At 31.8% G+C, this 12,396-nt stretch overlaps 1 protein-coding gene across 5 annotated transcripts in view; it reads left to right on the top strand.

Annotated features, from left to right (window-relative positions):
* The window catches only part of LOC110993675 (neuronal acetylcholine receptor subunit alpha-7), a 75,194-nt gene extending 63,033 nt beyond the window's left edge, over window positions 1-12,161 (top strand). For 2 of the 5 annotated variants that reach the window (XM_045632678.1, XM_045632679.1), the window contains exons 5-12: window positions 1,640-1,820; window positions 2,754-2,829; window positions 3,284-3,478; window positions 3,979-4,065; window positions 6,189-6,298; window positions 6,625-6,851; window positions 7,433-7,621; window positions 7,831-12,161. In XM_045632678.1, the coding sequence (XP_045488634.1) occupies window positions 1,640-1,820; window positions 2,754-2,829; window positions 3,284-3,478; window positions 3,979-4,065; window positions 6,189-6,298; window positions 6,625-6,851; window positions 7,433-7,621; window positions 7,831-7,915 (1,150 nt within the window). In that variant the 3' untranslated portion in view covers window positions 7,916-12,161. Of the gene's footprint in view, window positions 1-1,639; window positions 1,821-2,753; window positions 2,830-3,283; window positions 3,479-3,978; window positions 4,066-5,040; window positions 5,128-6,188; window positions 6,299-6,624; window positions 6,852-7,417; window positions 7,622-7,830 lie in introns of all 5 variants that reach the window. The other 3 variants (XM_045632675.1, XM_045632676.1, XM_045632680.1) reach the window with 2 other exon arrangements.
* The last annotated feature ends 235 nt before the right edge of the window (window positions 12,162-12,396 follow it).

Below are 12,396 nucleotides of genomic sequence, written 5' to 3'. Positions count from 1 at the left end.
ATTTTCCACACACGTATTTATGTTTTGTGTTGAATTTCTTTGAATAGTTGTGTAAATTTCTTAATAGTTAATATATCATTTATACATATTAAGTAGTAAGAATAAATTTACAATATCTACCAATTAACATTATAGTTTTCTTACAAGAGGTCAGTATTAAAACTAATTTCTTTTCATTCTAAACGTATGCACGATAACCTGCATATAATTTTATTCATAAAATAAGCTTTGCTTGCATTTTATGAAATAAAACATTGCTTGAAAATATCCTGACAATATATTTAACGTCTCTGGACTGCTGCTGAGAGTAAAACGCATCAACTTTATAAATATAACAAACAAAAGAAGATTTAATGAGCCAAGTTCATATACTGAGATGTACTTCTCATATGAAATTTTCAATTCCAGATGCAGTTTGAAACATGATTCTATCTCCAAATTATGAGAGTTATTAGTATAAAAAAAATATCTGAATCGTTCAGTAATGCATAACTAGCACATGACTTGATAAAGTTTACATGTATATGATTAAACAGTTCTTCGTAATTACCTCAGAGCAGTCTTGTAAGACAAATTTTTTTTCAGATCATATGACAACTCAGTAGGAGGTCAAGCCGATTTACGATTGGTACTTGTTAAAGTAAGAATCGTTTGCGTGAGTGGACCTCCTATTTCGTGTTGCCATAGTAACGTACACGGCATTACAGTCGCTGATTTGAAACACCACAGTCATTGTTCCGCTTATCAGATATTCAAAGACTACAGATGTTAAACAATACCATATATAAAGAGGTTAATATATAAATTGATCGATTACATCCAACGTTTGTCAAACAAAGATTAAAAATGGAATTCACACCATTGTTGTTCAAATTTGTGAGTTCATTTCTCAATGTCAGTCTCACAGAGAAACATCTGTATAAGCGAAGGAATGATTTAAACATTTAATGATAAAGAGATTTAATTTTATGATATATTTTATCGTTGACTGAACATAAATAACGTCCCGATAAAACCTGAGCACTAAATAAATAATATAAAGCTACTTTATTTCGCTTGACACAAATAGACGTTGATTTTGTTAATGCCTTCCTACGTTTAGAAATTAATGTACTCTAAAATATTTTATTAATAAATTTTATTTTAAAATCACTTTTCTGTAATTTAAATTGAATCTTAAACGAATTTGTAGTTAATAGAGCACCATTTTGCTTGAAATATTCATCTTTTTTTAAAGACTTCTTTGAGAGAGGGGTGTCTTTTGTGAATATTTTTAAATATTTATCCAAATCACCTATTAAGATATGAATATATTATATTAAAAGATATGAATATATTATAATATTAAAGATTTTATTGAGTGTTCAATTAGCGTTTAAATTAGCATTTAACGCTATTGAAATAATATTTTTATTTTAACTAGTTATCCTTTGCAGTCTAGGTTTATTTTTAACAATTAAACAGTATTTTTATTACATCTTCTATGTGTAATGTGTATGATATAAAAACACAAGGGTTTAGATAGAGTTGAATTTTAGTCAATAATTGCTATAGCTTCTTAGCGGATTAATTAAATGCATCAATGACCTACGTTTATAAAGGTCTATAACTGTAGCACGTTATGCGCATTGTTCAATAGTGCTGACGAGGGTTTTGACGGGACGTACCAGACGAATGTGGTGGTCAGAAACAACGGCAGTTGCCTGTACGTGCCCCCGGGCATTTTCAAGAGCACATGCAAGATAGACATCACCTGGTTTCCCTTCGACGACCAACACTGTGACATGAAGTTTGGTAGCTGGACTTACGATGGCAACCAGGTACTTGCCGATATCGTTCTTATTTTAAATTTAAACGGCGGTTTCGAATATTCAAATCATCAAAAACAAAAGCGGAAATGCTATTTGAATTCCATTCTTGAATTCAGATTTTGAGCTAGTATAAAGAAAAATAAGTAACCCAGTCGATAAGAGGTTTAAGCTGCAACGATGTTTGAATGTTAAAGTAAAAGTATATTCGTGTTCAAAACAAGCGTAATATGAAAAAGATGGTAAAGAAAAATATTTGCATATGTTAAATGTGAGTACTTTCTCTTTGAATTTTCATGCATATAAAAATCTAATTAATAAGCCGAGTGTAGTAAAAAAATTCAAGCTTGTTACGCTTTTACTCTTCGTCTGTTTTTCCTACGGCTCGGTGATTTTACCAGCGTATTCCTTTCAATCTTTGTAATATAAGTAATGAGCATTAATAAGCTGGTCGGAATATGTTGCCAAAATTTAGTCTAACGTCAAGCAAACGACTGTAAAAAGAGAGTTGAAAGTTAAGGGAACCATGTGAGAAACCAGGAGGATAATTATTATTATCCTAATGATTTGTATGTACTATTTTGCATGGTGCAGAAGAAATAAATTCACAATAAATTCTATTTTATCTGCCATACGGTTGCGCAACTTTAGTTGCATTTTGTAGTTTTTTAAACCATATTCGACTTAGTCCATTTCGTTGTATGTTTCAGTTTATTAGAATTAAATGTTCATTTTTGCTTGCGTTTTTTGCTGCGTACCATATGGCAGTGTTACTTAATAATTGATGTAAACCGCATGAAATTTGGCTAGAAAACAATTGGTTAAATCCTTAAGACCTAGCACTATTTGGTATTTGGTTCTCACATTTCCCCGTACGAGATAGGCATGGTAGAGCATGTTATATGGTCGTAATGGAATTCGATTTTAATGCGTATTTTTTGATAGTTGGATCTGGTGCTAAAGGACGAATCTGGAGGTGACCTTTCAGACTTCATCACAAACGGAGAATGGTATTTAATAGGTAATTACAGTCTTATAAACAGAAAAGTGGACGTCACCTTCACCTTACGATGGCTAAGTTTCTAAATCCATTTTTGTTTAGATATATTGTCATAATTTTACTACCGGAAAAAGCTTATTTAAAAAAATACATACAAGCTGTAAAATACACACATAAAATTAATACATAGTATGTATTACTTTTAAATAGCTTTCATTTAATTTTATACAAACTCTTGTATAAACTTTCAATTTATACAATGGTAAAATTAATTAGATAATTTGTTATCTACCTTGTAATCAACATCATACTATGTATTTCTGTTATAAGTCGTTGCAAATATTTTGCCTGTTTGATATAGGATCCTCAACTCAATATATCATATAGATAAATTTTATTAATTATCTATAAGCTCTAGTTACTAGATTTAACATTATTTATGCAGCGATATGCATATTTACAATATACTTTGCAGGGATGCCTGGAAAAAAGAACACAATAACATACGCATGTTGTCCAGAACCATATGTAGATGTGACGTTTACAATAATGATAAGAAGAAGGACTTTATACTACTTCTTCAATTTAATAGTACCGTGTGTTCTTATATCTTCAATGGCTCTTCTGGGCTTCACATTACCACCGGATTCAGGAGAAAAATTAACACTCGGTAAGTGTCAATTGAATCTTAAATACTATTTCAGATTGAGTATGTTAAAGCGTTTCTTAGTATTTATGTTAGTGAATTTTCTATGACACCACGCCGCGAATGGTCGGTAACTGTCAATCGGTGTGACAATGTTGTTGTCGTTGACTGTTTCTGAACCTGGTTGCTGAAAAGATGCCTACATCTTACGGTGCCTGCTATTGGTACAATGAAACATAGGATGTTATAGTAAGCAAGTAGTAAGTAAGTACGTACACTGCTTAAAAGAAAGAACAGAATTTACAATTGAAACAAATATATGTTGAATAAAGAATTATAAGTTTTTAGTTTTGCACGATTAAAACAAAGCAGTGTACTTCAGCACTAGATAATCGTGTACACCACGTATTTGACATCGTCAGCGTCATTAAAACACACGTCGTTCAACACATCAATCGAGAAACAAGGCTATGCGTGGAGAGTTGTTGTTGTCGATGCAGGGTTAACGATGTGTTTGGTTTCAGGAGTCACTATTCTTCTATCGCTGACGGTGTTTCTCAACCTGGTTGCTGAGACCCTGCCGCAAGTTTCCGACGCAATTCCCCTGTTAGGTACACTACCCAGACCTTGCGCGTCCGACTTGTTTCTTCCCCTCATCCCAATTTGTTTTTTACTATCTTCATAATTGTTTTTCTTTTTGTTTTTTTTTAATTCTAAACTGTCATTATCATTTCCTTCCATTAAATAAGAAAATAAAATATATTTTAAAACATTACAAGGAGTAAATCGGTAGATTGTGATTGTGAGATTTTCTTTATCAATTTCTAAGTTTGTTATGCGCTCGGCTTGTAAGACTATAAAAATATAATTGTTTATTTTGAACATATGTAACGCTTTAATTTGGTTCATTTTAATAGTTTTTTTTTAAATTTGTTTCGTTGTCTTGGAATCGATTTCGTGATCCTTTCAATCACTTATTTCTAGAGTAACCCTGTCATTCTAATGCTATTAATGAAAAGCCTTTAAGTTATATGATTTTTTACACACCTATTCTTGGTAACTTGTATACATACTAGCTAACGCATTGTGGCGTGTCTGCGCGAAATTGTATGTATTTTAAAATGCCTCGAAAATTGGCACTGTAACAAATGAATCTATTTAATCTTTCTCAATGATTAATATATGGATACTGGATGCATGGCATGGTTGTTAAATTTCAATTTTCTTACTCTTTAAGCTCGAGGTAAGTTTTTATTTTTAATTTTGGTATCTTCTACTAACGCAATCGATTCCAGGGTATTAATGTTGTTGGGTGTTGTACTATATTGTATATAACAATTTAGATACTTGGAGGGCTTGGCTGTTACTTTCCTCTTCCCTTTAAAACATAAAACTAAATTTAAAAAAAATATCTAAAATAGTTTCTGCATGTTTCTGTTCTGTTTATGGTTTTACTTCAGCCCTGTACCAACTCTGCACACATACAGGAACTGTGTATAGACAAGTGTCGTTATCGGGGGAATCCATTGCTATGACTATGGAAACGTAGACGATAATTATCATAGATTATATGTTCATCTTTGCAGGTGTTACAATTCTCCTGTCACAAACTGTTTTCTCTCTATTGGTGGGGCACGTCATCACTAAAACATCAGAGGCGATCCCCCTGATAGGTGAGAAACGGGCGGTCGCTGTAAAATTACTCTAAAGTTCTTCTAAATTGTCACTAAACAAAAGTCGAAGAATGAGCGATGAGGAAGAGTACCCTTCACGAAATTCCTCTACTCATTCTCGAATAAAACCTAAATAGAGATTTGCTTGTACATAAAAATTAATCAAACTTTAGATCCCATATTTAATTCTTGGCTTAACGGAACAGGCAATTGCATTAGATTTCCGATTAGTTTTCTTATTCGAAAGGAATCTTCTTGTAATGTCTTAAATTACTCCTTTATACTGTCTATTAATACTAAGCTCATTTCATTTTCAAAGTAGCACTGGTGACTAATGACGTCAGATAACGAGAACGCATGTCTTAAACAAAAAAGTAAAGCACAACTCTCCTTAATTGACTTTTGCTAAGAAGCTTAAAATATGCAGGAATGGTTTTGCTTGTAGATGTTTAAACAGTTCGAAGTAAAACAGCAGTTTGTCGATTGAATGCGACGTAGAGGGTAGAGGGCCCATCCTCCAAGTATCTCCTGGATAGGCCGTTCATCCGGTCTGGATTAAAAGTACTGTCTAACAAAAGCGTATTGTCAGGAACATCTCTTTTCTTATAATCTTTGCCACTTCTGTAAGCTATTGCACAGTTTTAAATCTGCATAACATAAAATTAAATTTAAATTGTGTTTGGCAAAACATGAGTTAACTATTTTGGTTTCTTTGCATGCTTCAAGTTTGCGTTTTGCATGGCTTATATTTGTAATATAAACGTTTAAACCGGTGAAGTTGTAATTGTTTTTTTTTACTTTATTAATAGTTACTCAAATAGAAGAGAATTTAAAATGTCAAAATAACAATTATTATTTAATGATATTACAAAACGATACAAAAAATAACATCTAATGTAACAACAACAATTTGTATGTGCTCTAACTGAATGTCATGTTTGCCTCGAAGTGCTTGTCACATTAAAATTGTATTTTGTGTTTGTTTTTACCAATGTATCAGTGTGCCGAGCGTTGGCAATCTTTATAAAAAAAATGGTTTAATTTATGTCTTTCTATAACAGGGACGTACTTCAATTGCATCATGTTCATGGTGGCATCGTCAGTAGTTCTAACAGTAGTAGTTTTAAACTACCACCATCGAACTGCTGATATCCACGAAATGCCACAATGGGTAAGTATAAAGTTTTTAATGCATATGGTTGATAATTAAAATCATTAAAAAAACTTATGTTTCGATGGTATTATGATTGGTTTTATTTTTACAAATGCTAGTCTTTAGTTTACAAACTATGTTACTTTATTTTTTATTAATTATTATTCTTTATTACTCAAGAGAGTTTATTGCCAGTTCTTCTCTTCCGTTATACGCCCTTGATTTGAGAACTGGCAGTAAATGTAAAATTAGATTCATTTATTGTATTTTTTTTGACGTTCATAAGTGTACATTCTGTTACCTACATGAACAAATGATTTTTGACTTTGACTTTGACTTTACAGATAAAAACTGTGTTCCTACAATGGCTGCCATGGATCTTGCGAATGTCGAGACCAGGGAAAAAAATAACTAGAAAAACAATAATGATGTCTAATCGGATGCGAGAATTAGAACTAAAGGAGCGTTCTTCCAAATCTCTCTTAGCTAATGTATTAGATATAGATGATGACTTTAGACATGTGCCTCCACCGCCGAACAGTACTGCTTCGACGGGCAACTTAGGACCCGGGTAAGAGCTACCTAGTAATAGAATATATATCTAATCTATGAAATAAAAATAAGGACTATTTTATAAAAAATATATAAGGTTGAACATTTGTCTACAGTTATATTCACGAACATGATTCATGTTCAATGTTATAACACACACGTGTACATACTGTACGTACGCAAAAAAAATCCGATAAACAAAACATATTATTATTGCAATTTAAGTACGATAAGGTCTAAAAACTACTTCATATACCGATACTTATAATTTACGCCCATCTGACCACACTAACCAACTTACGTCAAACTAGAGATTCTTATCAACTTACCTCATACTATTGACGCTTTACAACTTACCTCAAGCTAGCGACGCTTAACAAATTACGTATAAATAACGACGCTTACCAACTTACGCAAAACAGGGTGCTTAACAACATACGTCAAACTAACGACGACTACCAACTTACCTGAAACGCGATGCTTAACAACTTATTTGAAACACGACACATTCCAACTCACACGCCGGGAACTGTTTACTGCGCAATAGCGCTTGTTCACACAAAATTCATTTATTTTTGTTAACAGCTGTTCAATATTTAGAACGGATTTCCGTCGATCGTTCGTGAGGCCGTCAACGATGGAAGACGTGGGGGGTGGTCTAAGCGGCCATCACCGTGAATTGCACCTCATTCTGAGGGAACTGCAGTTCATTACCGCACGAATGAAGAAAGCTGATGAAGAGGCGGAGCTGATTAGTGACTGGAAATTTGCTGCGATGGTTGTTGATAGGTAATCTACTTTAAATTAAATTGACAAGTAACAGCAAAGTATATTTTGAATTGTCTAAAAAATAAAATATATAGTCAAGTACAAAAGATGTATATTATCGTCTTATAGATAAATCTGGAACTCCTGAGTTCATTACATTAACTTAAGCTCTTTGGCTTTTATTATGGCTACGCTATAACATGGCTTATAGCTTATATTGTGGTTCGCAGGTTTTGTCTCTTCGTGTTCACACTATTCACAATCATCGCGACAGTCGCCGTACTACTGTCAGCTCCTCATATCATCGTTCAATAACAATAAACCTAGGTCCGAACCGCAATTCTTCGAGAGAACTAATCTTAGTAACTATTCTAATTATATGTACTGTTATACTACTCAAATACGTGGTCTATATACACGTATACTATAATTAAGTCGAAAGACGGTAAACTATGTCATACAAAGCCGTAGTGAGGGTCGTATATTAGTAGTTTAATATATCTTTATATAACAGCTAAGAAATGTAATTTCCAATTAAGGATTCTAAGAAATGTTTAGTCACAGTTCTATGATTGGCCTTTGGAGCAATAAAAAAAAACATTGAAAATAGTAATCAATTAAATAAACGATAAAATTACTATAGCCATATAGTACTCTAACGCCAATCAGTGAGGCGAATATAATATAAATCTGTTATCAAAATTCAAAGTTTCTTTATTCAATAAAAAGTTACATTGGTTTAGAAGATATTAGAGTCCCTGAATTAAGTCTAGGAAGTCCTTCATCAAGGTAAAATACCAACGGTTTAATGAAACTGTAACCTAATAATTGTTACCAATACAGTATAAAAAGAAAAATAGAAAAACTTAATTATTACTAAAATAAAGATAAAGACATCAAATGGCTAAAACTGTTAATTAACAACCCTGAGTACGGCTGTTAGAGTGTTAAGAGCAACATAAAACAATTGTGATGTTGAATAGGAATTAATACATATTAATGTTGAATTGTTAAAATGTATATTTCTAAACGCATTTAAAACACCCGCTTACTAATTATTCGTGTTATTATAAAGGAATTGTATCTGTGGTCGACTACAGTTTAATTAATGGAATTTAATGGGAATCAGACACTGCAAAATGTAAATGTGGGAACATTGACGATGACATTACTTTAGATATAGTGTACATAAGCTAATAGTCGGCTATTAGTAGAAACGTTAGCTCAAGTAGAAAGCGTAAATGTGGGGGACTGATTCTAATACGAAACTGGATCATTCAATATAACAATATCGAAACTAACAATAGTCTAACAGTATTTATAATCAAAACAAGATCTTAATCGGCCCCTTGCCGGTCGTTTAAGATTGTAAATAGGTGGAATCAGGTCCCAGATTCCATTATAGGAAATTGGTTATCGGAAAAAGATATCCAATTTGAATTTGGAATAGTGGCATTAAGATAACAACCAAGCACATTAGAGACAAAAATCAAAACTAAGTAGTATCTTGAGATGAAACTGGCTGAAACCTTAGAGTTTACTTAAAATCGCAGGATTTCATACTCTTTGGACATGCCCATAGGACTTGATTACTATAACTTAGCGTGTATTGTAGATATAATTACATATATCGAGTATCGTATTCTATATAATAATTCATGGTGCAATGATATACGGTGTTACAGTTTGGAAATTCTCATATGGCGGGAAAATGTATTGTGTAAGTGTTTATCGCAATTGAAAAGTATTGCCGGTAATACCTTATATGATTGTAGAATGTATTTTAGTCACATTATTAGTATTGAAGTGTAGGACTGAGCAGATTCTACGGCAACGCAACAAAAATCGTGAAGATACCACAAGCTCTAGGTTGGTTGGTTAGTCATTTTATAGAAAAATAAAAATGTAAAAAATTTATATCATTTTAACGTAAAAACCACAATGGATAAAGTCCCTTATTAGAATTTGTGTGTAAATTTTATTAACATATATGGGGCAAACTGCATTATATTTTTTTTTATTAATTCTTCTTAAAGTTATTGTCTTTTTATCTGAGCCGAAATGGTGAAAGGTTTTCGTGATTAACTGTAATCGCATAAAACCAGATTTATATAGAAAAACCATGACTTATTCAGATAAACAAAAGAAATTATTCACGTCATGGTATTTTGGTGCTCAGTCCTCACTGTATCGACGTACTTTATCTATGTCCGTTCCTCAATTTCGCTCTTATAGATGTCGTGATAGGCTAGGTGTCGTGTCCCTCTTTAATAGATTAAAATCATTAATTACATAATAAGGAAGCTCACTAATTAGTGAAGTAAATAGTATAATGTTAAATTTTTTCAAAATCTTTTTATAAACGTATTCCGTTATATATTTTTCGTTTTTTCAAAGAGTTAATGTAATCTTTTAAGTCTTACAGTTGGTGCTGAAGGTATATCACGATTATTATCTATTGTGACATATTTTTCCTTCTTTGTACCTATTTGTTATTATTTAAGATTTTTATATAGTTATTTCAATTCTTAAATTTTTAAACGGTACGATAAATAACGTGCCAAAATTAACGTGTTATAAATATCGGTTTAAGTTCGTTTGTAGGCGGTTAAATAAATCATAAATGAGAGATTTATAGTTAAATTAAACGAAATAGTGTCTTTGTTAATTTTTATCGTTAATATTGGGACATTGGGACCCGTCAATTGGGGAAACCAGCCAATTTTCAAAGCTTAGTTATTTAATATTCAGAGGTTGTGAATTATTGAGCCCGTTGACGGTGATCCAATGTTTGCTAAAATGTTAAATATAAAATGAGTAAATGGATCTAAATTAAAAAAAAACTAAACCTACCTAGGACGAGGTATATTTCAAATTTGCGTAGTTTTATTATTTGACAAAACTGGATTAGTTAGGAAATAACAGGTACTTTTAAATAAGAAAATAAAGCTGCCATATTTTAATGCATCAATTACATAGATAGGAACTAATAATAATGAAGGTCGCCGAACTTGATATTTTTCATACATTCGCTTACGCATACCTACTTTGTCAAAAATTTTTTGGACCAAATCTAATTCACAATGCACCTAAGCACAACCGAAACTAAATGCTTTAAACTTGAAACAGGTATTTTGAATTTTACTAACGCGTCATACCTTGAAATATAATACAGTCAACAGTTTTTTATAGCAAGGATTTTCGACTTTACTCCCGTCAAAATAGGGGTCAATTTTAAACATTTTTGGTATTTTATCAATCTCTATGTATCAAGTCAAGCATCAAGTTACTTGTGGTCGATCAACGCAAAGTATTGGTCACCTATATTGACTGGAGTACTGAACTATTCTGAATTTTTAATATATTTAATCTAAGATTTTGAATTACCCACTACCATATCGTAACAAAAAGAAACACTGTGCACCTACAAATTATCGATATACGACCGAAGCCTTTTATCTAAAACAATTTTATACTTTAATTCGTTATTCAAAATTCTACGCAACTTTACAATTTAGAAAACGATCGCGTTCCTTGATTATGATTGGTGATTGGCTGTTGACCAATCACAATCAAGCGACGCAATCCACAAATATTATTAAACGTGTATTTTATTAGAAAAACTTCGGTTACATTCACATTCAAATATAGAACTGCTCTCGATAAACAGCCTTCCAAGGATGTGACGTCATTGAAAAATTGGTCCGAAGACGTTTCACAGTATATTTAACCAATTATATCGAAGAACGTCATATTGAATGGACAGCTGATAATGGATAGAGAGCTTTAATCTTAAACATTGTTAAGCCCGATACTATCTTCCTTTCAACCCTACACAAAGCCTATTCGAGCCTTTTGTAGGCATTGTAAGCTTATTCAACTATTTTCTTGTAAGATATTGCTTTGCTATGTACAATAAAATCAGATGTAAAGATATTTTTAATAATTGTGTTAGATTTTGTATAACTTTTATTTAAATTGTAATATACGATCGCTTAGATTCACATGTTTAACTAAATATTGTTTTATATTACATAAATCCACTTCTTGTAACTTATAGTTTCATGAATAAATCAGACATACAAAGCAATGTTCGCTATAACATTGTTTCATAAAGTAAATTCCGAGAGATTCAGGTTATTTTCAATAGAAATATAATTTGTTTAAAAATGTTTAAGTAGATATCGGGAAGTGGATTTACCGTAGTCTCGCATCACATTTGCGTACGGCTAAACTCATGAATTTTCATAATTACCATGCGTTTAATTTATAAAACTTCATAGACGTACCACGCTTCTTACATAAAATATTTTTCTCATTCCGAGTTGTGTTCCTGTGGTAAATAGTCAAAATAATTAAAAAAAATATTAATATGACTGCAGCTAAGATAAACCGACTAATGTAAGTTTGTAAAGAAGCCCCTATGGAGGCATTTGTAATAGATGTCACTAAATAAAATGAATAAATTTGTAAAAAATATTTAAAAAACAACGGGTAATACGGTTATTCGTAAAATTATCGTAAGTAGGAGTCGATTTGTATTAAACTAAAATTAAAGCAATCTGATTTATAATATTCTGTTTTATTTCTTCCTATCTATTTCAGGTATTTATGAGCTCATAACGACACGAAACAAGAAATACATAAAATAAAAATCAAAGCTACATAATTCAGGGGGTGGTGGCTAATACGTTTTTCTGGCAACCCAATTTATTAACAGTTTAAACTCAAAGAGCTCTTTTATGTTAGCAAATCATTCGTTTCAGAGGTTAACATCTATGCATATATTTTTTTTG

Source organism: Pieris rapae, chromosome 20 (assembly GCF_905147795.1).
Source record: "Pieris rapae chromosome 20, ilPieRapa1.1, whole genome shotgun sequence".
NCBI classification, from domain to species: domain Eukaryota; kingdom Metazoa; phylum Arthropoda; class Insecta; order Lepidoptera; family Pieridae; genus Pieris; species Pieris rapae.
This window is presented reverse-complemented; position numbering and strand designations above follow the sequence as displayed.